The sequence below is a fragment of the Labeo rohita genome, chromosome 16 (genome assembly GCF_022985175.1).
Source record: "Labeo rohita strain BAU-BD-2019 chromosome 16, IGBB_LRoh.1.0, whole genome shotgun sequence".
NCBI lineage: Eukaryota > Metazoa > Chordata > Actinopteri > Cypriniformes > Cyprinidae > Labeo > Labeo rohita.
The window spans coordinates 27,480,920-27,505,546 of record NC_066884.1 but is presented as its reverse complement, the minus strand read 5'-3'; the positions used below and the strand labels follow the sequence as shown (position 1 = coordinate 27,505,546).

At 34.8% G+C, this 24,627-nt stretch overlaps 1 protein-coding gene across 5 annotated transcripts in view; it reads left to right on the top strand.

The window, feature by feature from the left end:
• Positions 1-23,540, top strand: part of clcn1b (chloride channel, voltage-sensitive 1b) — a 45,688-nt gene extending 22,148 nt beyond the window's left edge. For 4 of the 5 annotated variants that reach the window (XM_051131770.1, XM_051131773.1, XM_051131774.1 and 1 more), the window contains 20 exons: positions 205-333; positions 817-950; positions 3,062-3,139; positions 4,132-4,210; positions 7,044-7,169; positions 8,549-8,633; positions 8,796-8,897; positions 9,083-9,167; positions 10,223-10,378; positions 10,462-10,531; positions 11,631-11,741; positions 11,892-12,105; positions 12,339-12,472; positions 12,616-12,797; positions 13,017-13,098; positions 13,322-13,398; positions 15,649-15,693; positions 15,834-15,938; positions 20,844-20,930; positions 21,033-23,540. In XM_051131770.1, the coding sequence (XP_050987727.1) occupies positions 205-333; positions 817-950; positions 3,062-3,139; positions 4,132-4,210; positions 7,044-7,169; positions 8,549-8,633; positions 8,796-8,897; positions 9,083-9,167; positions 10,223-10,378; positions 10,462-10,531; positions 11,631-11,741; positions 11,892-12,105; positions 12,339-12,472; positions 12,616-12,797; positions 13,017-13,098; positions 13,322-13,398; positions 15,649-15,693; positions 15,834-15,938; positions 20,844-20,930; positions 21,033-21,407 (2,456 nt within the window). In that variant the 3' untranslated portion in view covers positions 21,408-23,540. Of the gene's footprint in view, positions 1-204; positions 334-816; positions 951-3,061; positions 3,140-3,630; positions 3,710-4,131; positions 4,211-7,043; positions 7,170-8,548; positions 8,634-8,795; positions 8,898-9,082; positions 9,168-10,222; positions 10,379-10,461; positions 10,532-11,630; positions 11,742-11,891; positions 12,106-12,338; positions 12,473-12,615; positions 12,798-13,016; positions 13,099-13,321; positions 13,399-15,648; positions 15,694-15,833; positions 15,939-20,843; positions 20,931-21,032 lie in introns of all 5 variants that reach the window. The other variant, XM_051131771.1, reaches the window with a different exon arrangement.
• Positions 23,541-24,627: the final 1,087 nt, after the last annotated feature.

The window sequence follows — 24,627 nt, the reverse complement described above, 5'->3', positions numbered from 1 at the left end:
TTTTTAAGGATACATAACCTTGTCACTGAGGAAGTACTCTCAAAGGTACATATTTGTGCCTTAATTAAACTTAAATAGTGTAATTATTTACCTTAAATTTAACAGTGATTTAAGTCTAATGCGTTAAATTTAATCAACACCCAATGTAATGTTGTATTATAGGTGTACAGTAATTTTTTCGACTTTTCTATTTCTGTCTCTTAGCATATAAGTGGATGTACGGGGAGCTGAAGGGTAATGTGGCTCTGCAGTATCTGGCCTGGGTCTCATATCCCATCATCCTCGTTGTGTTTGCATCCCTCTTCTGTCACCTGGTCTCTCCACAAGCTATAGGTTTGTTCATCTCATCGTCCTCTCATTCCTGCTTTTATTTCCCTGTATTCTTACTGTTTGTCCTCTGTTCTTTACCCTTGCATTCACATCACTATTTTGGTTATCTGCTCACAATGTCACAAATCATTTTTGTGTCTCTCTGTTCTGTCATCTGTATTCAGCTGTTATGTTTTATATTCAGTTTTTGTCCAGTTTTTGTCCTCAATTCACCTCAACCACCCACACCACTTCAAATCTTCCTGCTCTCTTTTCAAGGTGTGATCATCACGGTCTCGTTTTCTCTTCCTTTCACTCACCTCTCTACGCCACAATTGTTTTGATAGCTTTCTCATGTGCTCCACATCAGACTAGAGGATACACGCCAATCTTTTTTCATCTTTTATAATCAGTGTGACAAGATTTACACTCTGTGTTAAATTGAGTTTGTGTTTTATGGATTAATTTCACACGCATCGCTCCCTCTCTCTTTTCTCTGTTCCATAGGCTCTGGGATCCCTGAGCTCAAGACCATCCTCAGAGGTGTGGTGTTAAAGGAGTATCTGACGCTCAAAGCATTTGTGGCTAAAGTCATCGGTCTTACGGCTGGTCTGGGCAGTGGTATGCCCATTGGGAAAGAGGTGGACCTCTGCTACTTTCATATTTTTTTATATATATATATATATATATATATATATATATATAACTGATACTGGACCACAAAACTACACTGTATGGGTCAAAATTACTGATTTTTCTTTTATGCCAAAAATCATTAGGATATTAAGTAAAGATCATGTTTCATGAAGATATTTAGTAAAATTCCTACTGTAAATATTTTAAAACTTAATTTTTGTTTAGTAATATGCATTAGTAAGAGCTTTATTTGGACAACTTTAAAGGTGATTTTTTTCAATATTTAGATTTTTTTACACCCTCAGATTACATATATTCAAAACTGTATAATATTTTATTCAAATATACATATCTTGTTGTAGTTAACTGTCTTATTTATTTCTGTAACAAAGATTGACTTCAAAGAGCTATAATCTGTTTTCCATCCATCCTTCTATCATTCAATACCTGTCGTTCTATCTATCTATCGTTCTGTTGTTCTACCATTCTACCGTTCTATCCATCTATCCATCTATCTATCTATCTATCTATCTATCTATCTATCTATCTATCTATCTATCTATCTATCTATCGTTCTATCATTCTATAGTTCTATCTATCGATCGTTCTATCATTCTATCTATCGATCGTTCTGTCATTCTACCCTTATGTTTCCCTGTCGTTCTATCATTCTATCATTCTATTTGTTGTCCTGTCATTGTTTCTAGCTATTGTTCTGTCTATCGGTCTATCTGTTGTTCGTTCTATCATTCTATCATTCTATCTGTAGTCTTATCTGTCATTCTGTCATTCCAGCTATCGTTCTATATATCGTTCTGTCTGTTGTTCTTTCTATCATTCTAAATGTACTCTGTCTATCATTCTATTGTTCTGTCGTTCTACTTATCTATCAATCGTTGTACCGTTCTGTATCGTTGTGTCATTCTATCGTTCTGTCTGTTGTCCTGTCATTGTTTCTAGCTATTGTTCTGTCTATCATTCTATCTGTTGTTTGTTCTATCATTCTGTCATTCTATCTGTCATTTTATCCATCATTGTCATTCTAGCTATCGTTCTATATATCGTTCTATCTGTTGTTCTTTCTATCATTCTCACACTCTCACACTCTATCTATCTATCTATCTATCTATCGTTCTATCGTTCTATCATTCTATCTATCGTTCTACCTATCGTTCTATATTGTTCTGTTGTTCTATCATACTTTCTATCATTCTCTGTTGTTCTGTCATTCTTTCTAGCTATCGTTCTGTCTATCATTCTATGTTGTTCTTTCTATCATTCTAAAGGTTCTCTGTCTATCTGTCGTTCCATCATTATATCTATCATTCTATTGTTCTATCATCTATCTAGTGTTCTATCATTCTGCCATTCTATCGTTCTGTTGTTCTTATTAGCTGTCATTCTATCTACCATTTTGTCTGTTGTTCTGTCGTTATATCTGTCGTTATATCATTCCAAACGTTATCTGTCTATCGTTCTATCGTTCTACCGTTCTGTATCGTTCTGTATTTCTATCATTCTACCCTGTCGTTGTTTCTAGCTATTGTTCTGTCTATCATTCTAAACCTTCTCTGTCTATTGTTCCATCATTCTATCTATCGATCTATTGTTCTATCATCTATCTAATGTTCTACTGTTCTATCGTTCTGTTGTTTTTTCTAGACATCATTCTTATATATTCTGTTGTTCTATCGTTAGACCTGTCATTCTGTCGTTCTATCTGCCATTCTTTCTATCATTCTAAACAATCTCTATCTATCTATCTATCTATCTATCTATCTATCTATCTATCTATCTATCTATCTATCTATCTATTATTCTATCTATTGTTCTATATATCATTCTATCTATTGTTCTATGTAGTGTTCTATCGATCAATCTATCAGTCTGTCTGTTGGTCTGTCTGTGGTTCTGTCCGTCCATCAATCCCCATTCTCTCATTCTCATATTCTTCTGTTCATCTATTAGTTCAGTTATCTTACTAACCGGTTGCATCACTAATTGCGGCTCTTTGTTGGATTCAGACAAATGAATTTTGTTACATAAACTCTCCTCATAGATACAGTACATTATTCATCTGCTGCAGATTGATTAATAACCTCCATTAAATCCTCAGGGTCCTTTTGTGCATATTGCCAGTATATGTGCGGCAGTGCTGAGCAGGGTCATGTCCATCTTCACCGGTGTGTACGAGGTAAAAACCAGCCCCTGTGAGCTTGTTCGCCTGTGTGTGTGTGTGTGTGTGGCATTAGTGGTTGAGTTACTCTTCAGAAGCTGCTGACCTTAATTGCTGATCTAGGATCAAGTTACCTCTCATTGGCATATAAATTCCCACTCCACACCACAGCCATCACAAGTTATTTTATGAGTAGACAGATGCCAAAAACTGTCTCTGATCAACAGTTAAGGATTATGATGAACTGCTTTTGAATGTTATACTCGGTTTAATATTACAATTTGTGTGCGTGTCTAATGTTAATGAATTGAAATAAATGCTAGTCATACTAATTGCATATTTCTCTCCTCTCATTCCCCTTGTTCTCTTTTTATCCCTCTCTCATTGTCTCTCCTCTAACACCTCATTATTTTTGTCTGTCTTTATTAATAGTGATGGTATTTTTTGGCATGTGTCTCGAATGTGTGTGTCCTGATGCTGTTATTTTAACCCCTCCCCAAATTACCCAGAATAGTGCCCATGTTCAGGATCTGCTGGTGTGTGCCTGTGCAGTGGGAGTGGCCACCTGTTTCGCCGCCCCAGTGGGAGGCAAGTCACGCCCACTTTTACCCAGCATGCATTGCTTTGTATTATGTATATGCACTCTATACGTTAGTTTAAAACATGTTTGTCCCTCTCATCTCCTTTATAGTGTGTTTTTGCTTAGTTGGTACATTATAACGCTTTGGTTTGCCACATCCACACAATTGTGTGGTCAAGTAATCCTTTTGTTTTTCCTTTGCTTTTCTTTATCCATCATTATTTCTCCTTCCATTTGGCTCTACTCTTTCTTCTTATTTCTCTTTCATGTTTACTCCTCTCTCCCTCCCACGCAATGTACCCGCTGACATTTCTAATCTATTCTTCTCTTTACGTCCCTTCATCTCCCTCCCCTCGTTCATTCTTCTTTCTGCCTTCACCTCAAACTCCCTCTCTCTGTCTTTCTCTCTCTTCTGTCTTGGTGTCAGTAGAACCCCTATGGTTACACAGACATACTGACAGTAGGATGTGCTGTTGGGGTGGGCTGCTGTTTTGGGACTCCCCTTGGAGGTAAAAATCTCCCCTTCTATCTATCCCCGTTGTTTTCAGTTCCTCTTCCTACTCTTTCAGCTTGATGCCTGCTGAATAATTAACCTCATCAACGCTTCACAGTTAAAAGCACCCGTGTGTTATAAATTCATATGCTGTGCATGTTTTATGTATCTTAAAGAGTGTGTATACTCAGAGGAGAGCGTGATAAAGAGCGTGCCGGAACTTTTTAAGTACCATCAGAGAGTGCTTGTGGATTTCGAAAAGTGTTTGTGTGTGAATGTAAATTATTTTAAGCTTGCATAACTCTCTTATGAAGTATGAGGCTTTTTGATGATGAAATAGGGATTTAAAAAAAATGCATCAAATCAACAAGCTACAGGGTCAATCACGTTACAAACTTAAGAAAGAGTAAGAAATAAGAGATACTATCCTGTGCTGCACTGCAAATAACATCAAATTTAAAACGCTAGAAAAAAATAAAACTATTTAAAGTTGTTGTTGTTATATATAGAAACAATTTGTTTTATGTTTATTGCAAAATTTGCAGTTTGAGAGTAGTTGGAAGTACAGTGTAGGGACACTGACATCACATTACACCATTTTTGTGTTCTTTTGGGATTTGCTTGTCAAATCCCTGCTGAAAAAAAAAAAACATTGAGAGCATCACAGAACTTTTAATGGTTTTACTAGTTATAATGGGACTTGTATTGGTTTTAATGGAAACTGTAATGGTGCCCATTTGTCTCCACTGGTAATTGGTTGCCTTCTATTGGTGGCTTGTTAAAACCACTAAATCCTAATGGAATGTGTCCCAAAACAAACTACAGGAATGAATTTTTTTAATGGTTTCAATGGTTAAAAGTTGATGGTTTGTAATGGTATTTGTAGTGGAAACCATTAGAATTTCTGTGATGGATTCTGTTGTTTGTTTCAGCAGGAATTTGTTTACAGAATCATGTGTAATATTGTTTTTCACTAGGAATTCTGCCAATAGACACAATTATTTAAGAAATAAGTTGAAATAGTGCAGACTGATAGCTTCAACAAAAGCAGAGACGGTCGATTAACAGCCTCATAGTTCACAGTATGTCTGGCTTTAAAGGTTTACAAGTTATTTTTTAAATGAGCAATATCACACTCGTAGCAGTGAGATATGGCTGTATATTCGACCATAGGTAATCACAGCATGCTGATATACAGCCATTTTGCACTGCTATGAGTTATATTGTGTTTTTACAACAGTTTGACTGCATGAGTGTGTAAATACATATGAAACAACAACAGTGTCTTTAAAAACATTGTTTGTGCAAACTACTGCCTGTATTAAAAGCTGACTGTATTACGTAGAGTCGAATATTATGAAAGAGAGATGTGATTAACTGCATCTGATACAGCATTCATTCTTTAGCTCAATCTCATATGTACAATAAATCATTAGTTTGAATGTCCACTGAGGAAAGCAATGTCTTTGTCGAATTATCCTTTCAACTGCTAAGGATAAATTACGATGACATTTGCATTTGGCATTTACTCAGTGCATTTGTTGGCTGCGTCTTACAAGGTGTTGTTGAAAGTAAAAAAAAATGTCCTCGTTTACAACGGCGTTTCAGTCTCTTTCAATATAAAAGTCTTTACTGCTGACGCACTCATAAAAAACAGTCTTGTCACTATCTAATGGCAGAACTGAACTGAAATGAATCTCCATCACGAACAAACATCTAAAGAGTGTTATTAAAAACTACTGTCATTTATATAAAATATTATTTAATAAACAACATCAGCCATCATAAAAGTTGCTAGGCAATTCAGTCAAAAGTACAAAGACAGCGCTCTGATATACAGCACTGAATTTACATAAAACATAACGTGATGAGATTTTGCCCTCAGCTAAAAGTATTTGCTCTAGAATAAATAATAGATTAATGTGACCAAAGACTGGCCATTAGATTTACACAAAATGAATTATATCTCATGTTTAACCGCTATAGAGACATCATAGCTAGCTGCAAATTCCAGAAGGACTGGCCAAGGTGAGGCTGCTCTCGGCAGGTTCATGAGCGCTGAACAGCCGCTGGCACCCAGGAGCTCACAAAATTTTCAAATAATCTTTGTTAACAAGCTGCATGTTTGAAGTCTAGAGAAGTACATTCGCTACTAAAAAACTCTTATAACTACATCCCGTGAAACACAAACGAAATTATTTATAAAATTATAGTGGATTTGGTCCACAATAACACTCTCTGTGTGAAATACCACAAGCGAAGTGACTAGAATATCACACTCCTTTAAGCCAATCAGATTCAAGGATCAGAAAGAACTGTTGTATAAAATCAATTAATTTATTATTCGTTTGTGCTTACTGACCAGCCTGACACAGCAACGCTGTTTCAACCAATGGAATGAGTTTGGGGCGGAGCTATATGTTTGATTGACAAATGGCAGATGGATGGAGTGCTTGGGGAAATCTGTTTGAAAACAGTCATTACTTTTACGGTGTTTTTAAAATAATTTATTATTATTCAAATTATTCATTAATTATTATTTATTGACATATTTATTATTATTATTATTATTATTGGGTAACACTACAACAAGGTGTCATTTGTTAACGTTAATGTATTAACCAACAAGAATGAACAATGAACACTACATTCATTATAGTATTTATAAATCCTTTTTAATGTTAGTTAAAAAAATTAAAGTCGGTTGTTTGTTCATGTTAGTTCACAGTTGTTTGTTATTACTATTCACCTCTCTTCCACTCTCATGTTCTCTCTTTAAATTGCTTTCCCTGCTGTTATTTAACTTTCTTTTTTTATCTATTTTTATTCTTGCTCTCTCTATCTCTCAGGTGTGTTGTTCAGTATTGAGGTCACGTCGACATATTTTGCAGTGAGGAATTACTGGAGAGGATATTTTGCTGCCACATTCAGTGCCTTCATATTCCGAGTACTGTCAGTGTGGAACAAAGATTCTGGTGAGACACACACAAGCAGATATGATAAATGAATAATAAATTAATTTCATGCTATATGTCAAGCTGTCCACTGCTTACTGATCTCTATAAATGAAATGCATTATACAACATTTAGTGCCGGTCCTCAATTTCGATCAGCTGAGCGATATCCCAAAAGTGCTGATGTACAGTCCAACAGCGCTGAGATTTTTCACTGTTTCTGTCAGTCTGCTTGTGTGTGTTTGCCCGTTTCAGACAGACTTTCAGTCAGTATTATTATTGGTGGGCATTTTCAAGTAACTTATTTTGTAGTTTACATTGTTATGATAATAGATGAGTGATTAGCTTTTGGCCTAGAGATATGCAACATTTAATTCTGCTTTATCTTCATTTGTAACTATTTTCATTGGAGGAAAAAAATGGCAAAGTGTCAATATTGTATCTACAATATATTAACACTGATTATTGAACTGTTGTATAAAAGCAGTATTACACATGCATTAAAGGAGAAGTTCACTTCCGGAACAAAAATGTACAGATAATTTATTCATCCCCTTGTCATTCAAGATGTTCATGTCTTTCTTTCTTCAGTCGTAAAGAAATTATGTTTTTGGAGGAAAACATTTAAGGAATGTTCTCCATATAGTGGACTTCTATGGTGCCCCCGAGTTTCAACTTCCAAAATGCAGTTTAAATGCAACTTCAAAGGGCTCTAAATGATCCCAGCCGACAAATAAAGGACAGTTTATATAGTTTTTAACCTCAAATGCTTATCTTGTATAGCTCTGCATGAACTTGAACTTCCAGTTCAAGACAGTTAGGGTTAAATCAACAAACTCCCATTTCTTCTCCAAATTCAAAATCTGCAGAAGTACCAATCCAGTAATATAAAGTGAACATGCAAAGACAATCAAATGCCCTTTACAAAAAAAAAAAAAGGTAAAACAGTGATGCAGGACAATGTTAAAGTTGAAAAAGAAAATGAGATGGGAGTTTTTCGACATGCCCTAACTGTCTTTAACCGGAATACACAGAGTTCACGCAGAGCTAGACAACAGGAGCATTTAAGGTTAAAAAGTATATAAATTGTAATCGTTTCACTAGATAAGACCCTTATTTCTCGGCTGGGGTCGTGTAGAGCTCTTTGAAGCTGTATTTAAAATGCATTTTGGAAGTTCAAACTCGGGAGCACCATAGAAATTCACTATATGGAGAGAAATCCTGAAATGTTTTCCTTAAAAAAACGAAATTTATTTACGAGTGAAGAAAGAAAGACATGAACATCTTGGATGACAAGGGGGTTAGTAAATGATCTGTACATTTTTGTTTTGGAAGTGAACTTCTCCATTAATATCAGCACTGATATTCAAAACAACTGACTAAAACTTTTTTTCCCACAGTTACGATAACAGCGCTGTTTCGTACAAACTTTCGTATGGACTTCCCCTTTGACCTGCAGGAGCTGCCAGCTTTTGCAATAATCGGGTGTGTGGGTTACTGTGTGTCTGTGTACAATATGTGTAATTATCAATTATGTATACTGTATGCACTTACAGTAAAAGGATTTTTGAATATAATGTATCTTCAAATAGATGTCACAATTTTTATTTCTGGCTAAAGTATTTAAATGTGTGTGTGTGTGTGTAGGATCTCATGTGGGTTTCTAGGGGCGTTCTTTGTCTATCTGAACAGACAAGTTGTTCTGATCATGAGGAGACCGACGGCTCTTACGCGCTTCCTCACAAAACAGCAAGTCACCATTTATACATAAATAAACTTTTTCATTAACCAGTTTTAGCTTTAAAATGAATTTATTATTCTGTTATTTTACTTGTATTGCATATGGCATTGACAGTGGCATTAATAATATCAAAAGCTCATGATAATACACCATTACTGTGATAATTATGTCTGTGCGTGTTTGTTTGTTGTAGTCGGTTGATTTACCCTGGCGCTGTGACACTAATTATAGCCTCCTTCACATTTCCTCCGGGCTTCGGCCAGTTCATGGCTGGAGAGGTGTGTATTTGCTTGGATATTTTGCACACATACATTTTAAGTAGACAACCATAGAGCAGTTTTACTGAAACAACCAGGTCAGAAGCTTTTTTTTTTTGTTTGCAAGAGCCAAATTTTAAAAACAGCCTTTGAACATGCAATTATTTAGTTTCAAACAAATCGTTTGTAAGTTCACTCAGGTTTCACCTTTTTATCTTAGTAGTTTGTTTTTATACTGAAGCATAGTTTGTTTGCTGAACTTCATTCAAACATTCAAACTAATGTGTTTGCGGTTGCACTTGTTATTGTGTCTGTTTTATGTTTATGTATGTACATTATGCTTGTTATATTGTTTGGTTTGTTTGTTTGTTTAGATATGCTTTTATGTTTACGCTATGTAAAGCACTGGCTAAAAGTGCTTTATAAAGTGAACATTATTATTATTATTGCGTATTATTATCTATAGAGTCCTGCATATGACATAATGAAGGAAAAATGGATACTGTGGCTATGAATGAAGAATTAATTCCCACCGCTTATTAATTTATTGGCCACATTTAATTAATTTGTTCCCTTGCTTTAGATAAATGATTGACCATGTACTAATTTATACTCTTATTTTAATTTAGTTAAATCGTGACCATGATATCTTGTGTGGGACTCCGTAATTATCAGTAATTCTTGGCATGTGTAAAACATCTGGTTATGTAACCTTAACATGGCGGCACCCATATGTAGAATAAAACAGCTTTTTTTATTCATCTTATTATATTACTGATATTTCCCAAGATTGCTTTTTACTGAGTGCACCTCTAAATTGTGAGATTACATCCCTACGCATCAATTCCTTCACCGTTAGATAAGAGAAAGTGTTTTCACTTTCTGAATATGGCAACTTCATTGTAACCAACATTGTAACTAGACTAGATTAGCTAGTTTATTCAACCATAACACTGTCATTAAAGAGACGCTTGAGACTCAGCAGGCAGCTGCTGTTTCCCTTCACTGCTACATCATGAATGAGTCCTTTGTAAGTCTTTTATATGCAGAGTTTCTATTTCTCTTTTGTTATGCAGCTGATGCCCAGAGAGTGCATTAATTCACTATTTGATAACTTTACTTGGACAAAGATATGGGGTTCACCGGCTGCTCAAGGATTGGGTCGCTCTGCTGCCTGGCTCCACCCTGAAGTCAGCGTCTTCGTCATCCTTCTCCTCTTCTTTGTCATGAAGGTGCTCGAAGATTTCTGAAACCAAATTCCATCACGTATGCTGTGTGAATGCTAATTTCTTGTTTGTCTCCCATTCACATGTAGTTCTGGATGTCTGCGGTTTCTACTACAATGCCGGTCCCTTCTGGAGCTTTCATGCCTGTTTTTATATTGGGTCAGTTGTTCGTTTTTATAAGCATATCATGTCACTTTCTGAGATCTAGCAATTAGTTTGCTTACTGTATTGGCCGCATCAAATATTTAGTGGGTATGGCTAGTATTATATTAATCCTGTGAAGCTTGACTTGTGAAATAAAAGCCAGAAAAATGCATACACTACCAGTCAAAGGTTTTTAAACAGTAAGATTTGTAATGTTTTTTTTAAATTAAAAAGCAATTCAAAAAATGTATCAGTGACGATAAAGACATTTATAATGTTAAAAAAGATTTCTATTTCAGATAAACGCTGTTCTTCTGAGCTTTCTATTCATCAAAGAAACCTGAAAATATTATGCTGTTTTCAACATAATAATAATAAATGTTTTTTGAGCAGCAAATCAAAGTATTAGAGTGATTTCTGAAGGACTGGAGTAATGATGCAAAATATTCAGCTTTGAAATCACAGGAATAAATTACATTTAAAAGTATATTCAAAAAAAAAACAAAAAAACAATTCATTTAAATAGTAAAAATATCTAAAAATTGTACTGTTTTTGCTGTACTTTGGATCAAATAAATGCAGGCTTGGTGAGCAGAAGAGACTTCAAAAAACATCAAAAATCTTACTGCTCAAAAACTTTTGACTGGTAGTGTATACATTTATACATTTTAATAACTGGTAGTGTATACATTTTAAAAGCCTGATGTAACATATTTGATACATTTTAAAATTATTTTCTAAAAAAATGATGATTGGATAAGTTGCTTTAGCCCAGTGTTTATCTTGAAATATTACTAACAATATAAAAGGTATTCTTGCTGTTACTTCTTACAAATCTTTCACTTCAAAAAGACATGTACCATGTGGACATTTTTAGAATATCAAAATCTTACAAATGCCAAAAAGTATACACTATTAATCAGACAACAGAAGGCATGTAAAAAATGTACAACAGCGAAGTTTTGATTGCATTAATAATTTAGAGGCCTCAGAAGTTTGCATAGCAAATCTGCAGGCTTTGTAGAGTTAAAATAATTACATAATGAGCTACATATATAGTAATTGTAATTGTAATGTGACTTCGATAATATGACAATGTTTCTGAAACAAGCAGGAGCAGCATTCGGCCGTTTGGTGGGTGAGATCATGGCTACACTGTTCCCGAACGGAATTCTGTTTGATGGCATCGTGTACCAAATCCTGCCTGGAGGCTATGCAGTGATAGGTCTGCAAATACTCCCCTTCCAGCCAATCCTTCACACCCCTAAAATCCATTTTGACTCTTAAAGTAGCAGATTTAAACTTCTCGTATGCTTCCCCGTTCAAATTTTCTGCATCTGACCCCCTGCTTCTCCCTGTGTGTGTGTATATGTAGGAGCAGCAGCTATGACAGGAGCAGTCACACACACAGTTTCAACAGCGGTCATCTGTTTTGAACTGACGGGTCAAATCTCGCACATCCTGCCAATGATGGTGGCCGTGATTCTCGCCAACATGGTCGCACAGGGTCTACAGCCTTCTCTTTACGACTCCATTATTCAGGTCAAAAAGCTGCCCTATCTTCCAGAGCTCGGCATTGGCCACATCAGGTACCACTGTTAGTTACTCTAGAGACTGGTGTATTTTTAGACGTGATATTGTATCTGAATTGATGATAGTAGTAGATCTTTGACCTCTTTTCCCTTCAAACAATATAACTTCCTTAGACATTTATTTGATGGTTTTGCTCTTCCTGTCCCACAGAAGGGAAATGAAGAAATTCATAGAAACTATCTTGGCTCTTGATATAAAATATCTGTTTCTCTTTTTCTCTGCATGGCAGTAAATATAATATCTTTGTGGAGGACATCATGGTGAAGAAAATAAAGTTTCTGTCACCTCAGTCCACTTACAGAGAGCTGAAAGATCTCCTGGAGTCCACGTCTCTCAAAACCATCCCGCTTGTAGACTCCAAAGGTCTGTGTTGGGTCAACAATCCACCTTTTCATTCATACTGCAGATATTTCGTACTGAAAGCATGAAGTTGCTTTTTCATTCCATTCTTTTTGGAAAAAATTCAAAAATTTGCATTTGGTGAAATTTTTTTTTCTCACACCCAGAGTCAATGATTCTATTGGGCTCCATTGAGAGATGTGAACTTCAGGCCGCTTTGGATTGGTGGCTCTCGGCCGAGAGGCGGGTTTATATCCGAGGTGAGGGCGTGTCCAGCCCGGGGTCACAGGTCAACTGGGAATCCTTCGCCTTTGTGGATGAGGAGGTTGGAGAGGAGAATGGAGACAAGGTAAGAGGAGCTCCAGAAGTATTCTCTCTCACACTGTTGTTCCTAGAGAAACCCCTAGGAGAACGTCTTTGTTGTCTTTGTTTTGCTCAGAGGCAGACTTTAAGTTCTCTGATCTGACATCAATAAACAGAGCTTTATGCCAAATAAATGTTCTTTTCTGAAAATCAAGCAAATTATTTGAGTGTACTAATCTTACGCTGTAACTGAAATGATTAACAGGGTAACACAGTCTCTGAAGAGTGTAACGGCCCACTGGGGTCCACTAAAACCTCAGACATCTCCACTAATCACACCACATCTGGTGAGTTTATATGTATTGTTACCTGGGAACAAGTTCTGTAGTGTTCTAGCTGATTGGTATCCAACTCTATACCAGCATGCAGATCTTATGTTAGAATGTATTCATTAAACCAATTCAAGATCCTTCGTTCCCGCTAAAAGTTTGCCAGTAAAAAATTGCTGCCTTGTTGACTGATTGTTGAAGTTGACTGATTAGTGAACTAGTGTTCTTTATATTATGACAGGTGCCCTACAGTCGATGAGAAGGACACTTCAACGTCTTTTCTCCTCATCTTCCTCATCAGGGCAGACTGAACCAGAGGTGTGTCTTTTAGCATTATTATCACTTACCACAACACTGACTTAAAATGAGTGCACGAGTTTAAAGCAGGGAATCATCTCTGACATGCTTTTAATTCCTATTTAAAAAACAAACAAACAAAAAAAGAATATTTCAACTTTACTCTCGTAATTTCGACTTTATTCTTAAAATATTTCGACTTTATTCTCAGAATTTCAACTTAATTCTCTAAATATTTTGACTTTATTCTCGTAATTTTGACTTTTTTCTGAAATATTTAGACATTATTCTCGTAATTTCGTCTTTAAAATGCTGTCGTAGTACAGTAATGGCTTTATTCTCTAAATATTTTGACTTTATTCGTAATTTTGACTTGATTTTCAAAATATTTTGACTGTTCAAGAAGTATTTTTACTTTATTCTTGATATTTTGACTATTATCTCAATATTCGACTTTATTCTCATAATTTCGACTTTATTCTCAAAATATTTTGATTTTATTCTCTAATATTTCGACTTTATTCTTATTTCGACTTTATTCTCAAAATATTTCAACTTTATTCTTTTAATTTTGACTTTATTCTCTAAATATTTACTTTATTCTTGTTATTTCGACTTTATTCTCAAAATATTTTGTTTATTCTTGTAATTTCAACTTTATTCTTTAAATATTTCATTTTTATTCTCGAAATATTTCTACTTTACTCTTGTAATTTTGACTTAATTCTCAAATATTTAGATTTTATTCTCATAATTTGGACTTTATTCTCAAAATATTTCGACTTTATTCTTGTAATTTTGACTTTATTTTCAAAATATTTCGACTTTATTCTTGTAATTTTGACTTTATTCTCCTAATATTTCGACTTTATTTTCTTTATTCAAAATATTTAGACTATTCTAGAAGTATTTTTACTTTATTCTCGAAATTTTGACTATTATCTAAATATTTTGACTTTATTCTTGTAATTTTGACTTTATTCTCTAAATATTTCGACTTTATTCTTGTCATTTCGACTTTATTCTCGTCATTTCGACTTTATTCTCTAAATAATTTTACTTTATTCTAATAATTTCAACTTTATTCTCTAAATATTTGTTTTTTCTTGTCATTTTGACTTTATTCTTTAAATATTTCAACTTTGTTCTCTAAATATTTCTACTTTATTCTCATAATTTCGCCTTTATTTCTTGTAATTTCGGCTTCATTCTCAAAATATTTAGATTTTATTCTCATAATTTTGATTTTTATTCTCTAAATATTTCTACTTTATTCTCATAATTTCGCCTTTATTCCTGTAATTTCGACTTTATTCTCATTTTGATGTTATTCTCAAAATATTTAGACTTTATTCTCGTAGTTTTGACTTTATTTTAAAAATATTTCGACTTTATTCTCATAATTTCGACTTTATTCTCTAAATATTTCGACTTCATTTATGTCATTTTTACTTTATTCTCTAAATAATTTTACTTTTTCTAATAATTTCAACTTCATTCTCTAAATATTTAGTTTATTCTTGTAATTTCTACTTTATTCTTTAAATATTTCAGCTTTATTCTCTAAATAGTTCTACTTTATTCTCATAATTTTGCCTTTATTCTTGTAATTTCGGCTTCATTCTCAAAATATTTAGATTTTAGTCTCATAATGTTGACTTTATTCTCTAAATATTTTGACTTTATTTTCTAAATATTTTGAATTTATTCTGATATTGCTACAAAATCAGAATTTTGACACTTTTTCCTCAAAATATTACATCTTCATTCTCGTAATGTTAGATTTTTTTTTTTAATTTTTTAACCTGGCACTAAAATGCTGTCGTAGTACAGTAATGGAGCAACAATGGAAGTCTTTTAATGCATTACAAGTCTATCAGCTTTACTTTTAGTTATGGCAGAAGTTCTTTCTTTGCACAAACAAATACTGATTATATTGATTATATTCAAGTTAAATTTGTTTACATACTGCTTTTCCCAGAACACATTGTTTCAAAGCAGCTTTACAGACAGTCATTATATTGTCTGTAATGAACTGGCATATTTTAACTGTGAACGGAGACAAATGTCACAGTTTGATATTCTTGCCTTTTTCAAAGCCAGTTCAGCTCGCACCAGCAGGTGGCGTCAAACATGCTGTGTAGGATGTTTGGAGTCGCAAAACAAGATAAAAAATTTACGGGGTTATTTTTAGTGAATTATGATGTTATCCTCCAAACATTCATGTACAACTTCTGACCCTTCGTCTCCCGCTCATTTCTCCCTCTGTAGAGCCCTGCAGCTCCTCCTGTAGTTGATAACATGACTCCTGAAGAGGTAGGGTGATGAACTGATTTATTTCCACTGCAGTTCAGACAGACGGCCACAATTAGCACATCAGATCCAAAGCCGTCTGTGAGCTGTCAGTCACTCGCAGTGCCATCATGACCCTGATTATGTTGTATTGGGGTGTTCAGATCAAAGCCTGGGAAGAAGAAGAGCTGGATAAGCCGATTGACATTGATCAGATCCGCGTTGACCCCTCACCTTTTCAGCTGGTGGAGAGAACATCTTTGCATAAGGTAATCCACAGTCTGACTGAGATCACATATGAAAAATACTGTTTATTATTACGAGGATTTATGTCTTTCCAAGGGAATCATGATTTCGTATTTTATCTGCATGTGAATGTCAGTCTAAAGCTCTCATTATTTCATGCCCTCAGGGAAATGTGTTTTTCAATAAAAACAACATCATTATATCCTGCATTCAGGAGTTTATATGTATGGGCCCCAAAACACAAAAAGACATTTAAAAAGTGTTATTATATTTTTTTTAAATATTTAAAAATAACAGTATTACATTCTACATTTATCTAAGACTAAGAAATTCTGAATATATAAAACATTTTATTTATGTATTTTAGAAAACATTTGATGTGGCGATTAATTGATCTAATTAATTGTAAATTAATCACACATGAAATTTGGCTGGTGTAGACACAACAGTAGGCTGCAATGGCCATGTGTGTGTGTATATATATATATATATATATATATATATATATATACAGTACTGTGCAAAAGTCTTAAGCCACTAGTATTTTCACCAGCTAAAAAATGGTTTAAAGTAAGTTATTTCTATCTTTTGCTGTAGTGTGTCAGTAGGAAACATCAGTTTACATTTCCAAACATTCTGTTTGCCATTAATTGTAATAATCTAGTGAGATTTTTGTCTGACAACAGCCAGTGCTCCACACTGATCTGATCTCACCATCATCCAGTCTAACTGGAATGACATGAAGAAACAGAATAACTGAAACAGAGTAAATCCAGAAGAACTGTGGCAATGTCTCCAAGATGCTACAAGAGACCTACCTGCAAATCTACCTGAAAAACTCTGCACAAGTGCACATAGGGCAAAAGCTGCTTTAAATGCAAAGGATGGTCACATCAAATGCTTATTTATTTTAGTTAATAGAAGTTCATTGATAAAGAAAATCTATTTATGACATTGTTTTTGACAGCATCCTCATTTTATGTGCCTAACTGTCTAAAAATTTTAACAGTACTGTATCTTTGTAGGTATAGGTCTCTTAAAGCATCTTGGAGATGTTGCCACAGTTCTTCTGGATTTAGTCTGTCTCCGTTTTTCCTGTTTCTTAAGACAGACTGGATTGAATGATGGAGAGATCAGATCTCTGTTTGCACAAGGAGTCTGACAACAGCCTGTGCTCCATACAAAAATCTCACTGGATTATTATAATTAATGGCAAAATGAATGTTTACAAATGTAAACTGATATTTCCTACTGACACACAACAGCAAAAGGCCGACTTTAACTGACTTTAAACCATTGTTTAGCTGATGAAAATAGTAGTGGCCTAAGACTTTCGCAAAGAATATATACACACACACACACACGCATTGCTGCTTGAAAGTTTAACCCTTTAGAATTTTTTTTTAATATATCTGCATAAATATGACCCAAAACATAAATCAGATTCTGAAAGTACACAAAGAGAGCCCAATGAAACAATTGAGACACAAATGTGTTTTTTTATCCAGTGTTATGTATCTCTGCTTTGCTTTCAGAGTCTACTATGACCCCCATTTTGCATCAATAGCTGCAGGTGAAGTGTCTTGTAACTGCTGATCAGTCCTGCACAATGATTTGTAGGAGTTTTAGCTTAGTCCTTCCACAACATTTCAATTGGATTAAGGTCCAGTCTTTGACTCTACTATTCCAAAACATTAACTTTGTTCTTCTTTAACCATTCTTTGGTAAAACTTGGGGTCGTTGATTTGCTGCATGACCCACTTTCTCTTGACACTCAGTTCTCAGACTAGAATTTGCTGGTATAATTCAGAATTCATTGTTACATCAATGATTTCAAGCCGTTCTGGCCTAGATGCTGTGTTTCACAGACAGGATAAGGTTCTTATGCTGGAGTACAGTGTGTTCTTTTCTCCAAACATAACGCTTTTCATTTACAGTGTTGGGCAAGCTACTAAAATGTAGTGAGCTAAGCTAGCAGTTACCCTCCGTTAAATGAAGCTTCACAATACTGAAGCTACCCCACTGGGAAGTGTAGCAATCTAAGCTACAGCAACATGGCAAAGTAGTTTACTACATCTACGCTATTTTTAAAATGTAATTTTTATGTCATTGCTATCCAGTGATCAATAAAACTGTCAATCAAACATAATAATTGTTCAAGCAAACAAAAAAACATGCGATCCACATAATAACCACGAGAGTGTGTGTATGTTTATCTGTATGTTTACGTGTGCATACACACCAGTGTTTGCATGGGTATGCTCAATTTAGACCAGCGGTCACCAACCTTTTTAAGCCCAAAATCCCTGACCTTGGCCTTTATGAAAGACAAAGGTTGGCGACCACTGATTTAGACCAACCACTGTAAAACATGAAGAAGAAGTCGTCACTGTTATATGGAAGTACTTCTGTCGGCTGTGTTTGGCAGGGGTGGGTAAGGTTGATCCTGGAGGGCCGCTGTCCCTGCAGAGTAATCAAACACACCTGAAGCTAATCAAGGTCTTCAGGATACAGGTTGGTATTCTTTTTTTTAGGGTTGCAGCTAAACTCTGCAGGGACAACGTCCCTCTAGGATCAACATTCCCCACCCCTGGTGAATGGCTTTGGTGTCATTTATTGATCAGAAATCCTTGGGAAATTGTAGCTTGTGTGGACACTACTGCACTACTTGATCAACAAAAGAGCTTCGCTAATGAAAAGCTATTTATATAAACCAGAAAGTTCTATTTTGGTCTCATCTGTCCACAGAACATTTCTCCAATAGTCCTCTGGCTTGTCCACATGATTTTTAGCAGACTGCAGATATGTAGCATCTTTCATCAAATATGTAGTTATCTTTGGAGAGCGATGGCTTTCTTCTTTCTTCTTTTCTTCATGCATAACATGGTTGTTTAGTGTTTTTCTGATGGTGGATTCATGAACATTAACATTAGCCAATGTGAGAAAGGCCTTTAGTTGCTTAGAGGTTCCCCTTTGGTCCTTTGCAACCTTGATCTTTGTTGGTTAACCACTTCTGGGGAGGGTAACAGTGGTCCTGAATTTTCTCCATTTGTACACAATCTGTCTGACTGTGGATTTGTGGAGTCCAAACTCTTTAAAGATGGTTTTGTAACCTTTTTTCAGCATGATGAGCAACAACAAGAACTCTTTTTCTGAGGTCCTCAGACATCTCTTTTGTTCATGCCATTATTCACTTCCACAAACATGACCAGACTTACAGATCCCTGTTCTGTAAATAAAACAGGTCATCCCACTGATTGAAAAGACCTGTGAGCAGACTCTTTGTCTCTCTTGATGCTTTTTGGGTCATATTTATACAGAAATATAGAAAATTTTAAAGGGTTCACAAACTTTCGAGTAGCACTGTATATTTTTCAGAAGCTGCGTCTGAATTGGTATGTAGATATATTTACAGACTGTTTATTGCAGCTTGGGTGGCATGAATGCATTTACACTGCAATTACAATTTAGGGTGACCACCTGTCCCGCTTTGCGTTGTACCTCACAGCATTTTCACCCCTTGTCCCTCACATTGCATATTGAGAAAATGTCCCGCATTTTCATCAGTCTGTTGGTTTTTAATGATCAAATTAAGAAAATGTCTGTGTGTTCTTCTGCCTTTTTAAGAAAGCTTTTTATTTATTTTTTTGCGGCATAGTTTCTGCACAAAGGATTTGCAGACCTCATCAAGTGATCTAGAACCACAGACGAAAAATGGTCGCGTGCACATGGAAAAACAAGATATTCTCCATTTATTTTAACTAATTAAAAAAAAAAACTATGCAGCTTTCAGATGCAACTTTCCTCTTATTTTATTAGTTCGTTTGAGGTGGTTTCTCTGGCGTTATTTTAATGACAAATGTCTGCAGCGCATTATTGTAATGCATCAAAATGCGCAAGCACAAATCTCTTCTCTCGCAGGTGGATTTTCTTCACTCTCATAAAAAAGACATGCTTTCTCTAGTTTGCATGGGCATGCCCAGAAACACAGATCAGCGCATATGACAACGGATGTAATCAGTATTTACATAGCATAACAGTAGAAAATGTATCAGTCTCACACGTGTCCCGCATTGTCCCAAAAACTCACAACTATGTCCCCAAACAGCCCTATTGCCAGGTGGGCACCCTATTAAAATTGCATATATAATGCCATGAGATTAATGAGTTTCAAAGGCACGGTATATGATTTCCACCACTAGAGGGTGGATATTCAAAACAACAATAACTGCGTAGCTTGAAGATGCTGTGAAGGAGTGTGGAATGATGGGAGTTGTCATTGAAATCAATCAGTCGTTTACTTTTATGAGATTTGTCTTTGCTGACAGAACCAGCTGCATACAGTGAAGAGTAATCATGTTTCATAACAACTGAGCGAAACAAGCAAGTGGCTTGGTAGATGCTACAACTGTTACTTTCACATTTGTCCACGAGACTGTGTTGACATGATTTTTATGGCAGTAAAAGTGGAAACCGAGGATAAGGCAGATATGATGCCACTGACAGTCGACGCAAAAACACAGACCATGTCCTTGGTTAAAATCGTGGCAGTGATTTTTGGATATTTTTTTGGATATATATATATATTTTTAAAAATCAATATTAATGTTTCTAGTTAATATGTAAATATGAAATTATTCTTTAATGAAATAATAATCAAAATAAAAAATAAACTGCCAGTAGATAGCAGAAAATGTCCTAATGAGTAATTCCTTGACTCATTCCTTCATTCAATTCATTCAAAACGCGGATTCACTCAGAAACAAAACACTATAATAGAAATATGAGACAAAACTCATAGGAGGCATTATTGTCCCAATATCTTACATTTTAGCAGATTTAGCATTTTAACTGGATTTTATCAACTGCATTATGCAATGTATCATGTTTATCACTAATCAACTGTAATGTTTACTTGTTTGTTTCAGACTCACACGCTGTTCTCTCTACTGGGTCTCAGTCATGCGTATGTAACCAGTATTGGTAAACTGGTTGGGGTGGTCGCACTAAAAGAGGTAAAGATGATTTATCATCTGTGTCTACATGTATTCTTGCATACTTTTTATCACATGCTAGAGTGTTAGAGTAATTAATTCTCTTTTAATTCTCTTTTTCAGCTCCAGAAAGCAATCGAGGGTTCGACTCGTAGCGGAGTGCGACTGCGTCCTCCTCTGGCCAGTTTCAGAGACGCGAGACGTAAGGCCAAAAAGCCTTCTCATTCCCCTTCCGTCCCATCCTCCCCCACAAGGGACAGAGAGCTGTGGAGCGAGGGAGTGAAAAGAGAATCTAAAGACGAGTCCGCTGATAGTTGTATCCAGACAGCCGACAAAGAGTGTGATATCGCCACGGGCAACAGCGGCAGAAGTACCGTCAGCACCTCTCAGGAGCAACTGCCTTCCCCTTCTTCTTCCACAATCCCTCTCTCCTCTCTTCATTCTGTGCCTGAAGGAGAGGCGGATGCTGATAGAGAGAGTGATGAGGAGCCTTTATAGGTCTATTGTTTGTAATTTTCTCAAATTCAGCCCTCCAGGGGGAGGCCACATTATGGTGCCGCCTTTGAGCCCAACACGAGCCACAGCGCCGGTGCACGAGAGCTGCGTCGTCGGACTTGTTGGTTGACTTTCTACTCTTCGGACAGGACTCTTTGTACTCTTTCTTTCTAGGTGTTTTTATTCACTCATGTTTCTTTTGTTGTCTATACATTTGTACATATGGACAGTCAGTCTGACATATCTCACTGAATGTCTTCTCCCTCTTTGCTAGTCGATCCCTGTGTTTGACTTCTGTACCTGATATTATATCACTGTAAAAAAGTGAAAATGTTTGTAAAAATGAAACATTTGCTACTTTAACAAGCCGTTTATATCTGATCTGACCCTTAAAAACCACTTGTCACAGTGTAGCCTAATATAGTCATACTAAATAGTATTTTTGATTTGTAGATTTAAATGTTGCCACATGAAGCAAATTTTAGGTTGCCTTATAAACTTTTTTTACTGTATAGATGTGAAATTTCAAGCAATGCTTCAGGTTCAATACAAGTTAAACTCAATCTAGTGTTGCTGTTAATTAAAACTATTGCAGATTGGTAATTGAAATAAAGCTTAATAATATATAAATATTATATGAAAAACCCAAACAAGATTAGGTTGGAATAAATCTAAAAATTAGTAAAATTTGTAAAATTAAAACTACAGAAATAATAAAAAAAAAAAAAAACTATAAGATTAAAAGCTATAGATATTTAAAACAAAACAAAACAAAACAAAACAAATAACTAATGTGTGATATAACATGAGTCACATAAAATGTGTGAAAGTCACATAAAAGCTAATTCAAAAAGTTTATTAAATGCTGTAATAGTACATTCATGATACTAAAATAACACTGGCTTAATCGACAATATTTATGACACTGACTACCTAAAAATACATAAATAAATAAATCTAGACAGTAAGATTTTTTGTGTTTTTTAAATAAGTCTCTAATGCTCATCAAAGCTCCATTTTGCTTTGAGCAAAAAAAAAAAAGTAATATTATTGAAATTTAAAATAACAGTTTTCTATTTTAATATATACTTTAAAATGTAATTTATTTCTGTGATGCAAAGCTAAATTTTCAGCATCATTACTCCAGTCTTCAGTGTCACATGATCCTTCAGAAATCATTCTAACATGCTGATTTATTATTAATGTTGAAAACATTTGTGCTGATTAATTTTTTTGGAACCTGTGATTTTTTTTCAGGATTCTTTGATGAATAAAAGGTTAAAAAGAACAGTATTTATTCAAAATAAAATGTATCAATTTAACATCCTTGTTGAATAAAAATATTAATTTCTTTCAAAGAACTGTACTGACCCCAAACTTTGAATGGTAGTGTATTACAAAAAAAAATCCTGTTGCAAATAAATGCTGTTCTTTTTATTGTTTTATTCATCCAAAAAATCTGAAAAAAGTATCAGTTTCCTATATATATATATATATATATATATATATATATATTAAGCAGCACAACTGTTTGCAACATTGATAATAAATCAGCATATTAGAATGATTTCTGAAAAATCATGTGACACTAAAGACTGGAGCAATGATGCTAAAAATTCAGTTTACATCACAGAAATAAATTATATTTTAAAGTATATTAAAATAGAAAACCGCTATTTTAAATTGAAATAATATTTCACAATATTACTGTTTTTTCTGTTTTTCTAATCAAATAAGCACAGCCTTGAAGAGCAAAAAAGTCTTCTTTAAAAAACATTGAAAGTAGTAATGATCCCGAACCTTTGAACATATTGTGTTACAGTGATGCATGGGCCAGTTTTTGGCTTTAAAAGAAGAAATGATAAGCTTATAATTTTATAAAAGCACGTACATTAATTCTTCTGTTAAAAAAATGTTTTTTTAGCTGTAACACTGTTTAAATCATACTTATTATCGTTTTAGGGTTTGTGTTTATAGCATTATATTGTCAAGTGATTTTATTCACATTAAAACCTGTTCACATTGATGTTTTTCTTATCTTGTGGCCGTAATATTGAAACATTGTGTATTTTAACATTAATGTATTGGCTCCATTCACTGTGCATCACTGTAAGCTTTTTTTTTTTTTTTAAAGAAGAGTGAAATTAATTTTTGAGCAAAGAAATTTTTTTTGTCACAAATAATGTTGATTGATCTTGTGCTGAACCTGGTGTATTCATTTAATCACTAGAAATTCATTATGAAGCTGATTTGTTTACTACATAATTGAAGCTGCAAAGTCATTACCTTATCTGAATCTTTGTTTGATTATTATAACTACTGATGAATATCTGATTAATTTGTATTTGTTTTACTGGTCTGAATAGCATGCAGACTTTTTTGCCACGTCTTAAAAATACACAAAGTGCGCAATAATGCTTTGTTTGCTTCATTTATTCTTTGTTATTTTGGGGAAAAATAAAGGAATAGCAATATTCTTGAAGGTCAGGGAGGTGTTTTGTTCGTGCAGGAAAAAGAGATGGGTAAGAGAGAGAGAGAGAAAGTCTGATGGAGGAAGAGGAAGAGCACATTGGAAGAACCATCTTTAAACCTTCAGTAAAGCATGCATAGATATACGTATCACAGAGCACTTCTTATATCACACCTCTTACAGCTCAGTCAGTCCCAAATGAATGGATTTGTGCCTGTATAGCTTGCTGAACATGTATTTCATCGTAAATGTTCTCACAACAGTGTTTCTTATCCAAAGTATAACTTCTTCTGAATATGATTCTTCCACCAAGAGGAGACAACACAGGGTTTGAGTAACAGACAGATAACATACAGAGGGAAAGAGAGAGGAGGAGAGAAAGACAAGTACGCTAGTTCACAGAGAGAAGGAGAGAGGTAGAACAAAGGACCGGTTACAGCATCATGCCAACAGACAGCTTTGTAGTGAAAGATGGCAGTAGAATCGTACAAAAAAATCCATTTGAGATCAGTTCATCTGTAAACACAAATGATAAACAACTACATCCAAGGAAATACATTTGGCTTTTTGTTATTTATTCATTCGTATATTCCTTATCTTACATAAAAAGCAATAAAAGAGAACATGACATCACTCCTTTGGTTGCAGCAGTATGACCTGGCTTCGTGCGATTGCCATGTCAGTTTGATAGGTCAATTATGTTATTAAAATCTTTGAGGCATTTTTCAGAGATGGAATCGTTAAAATGTGGAC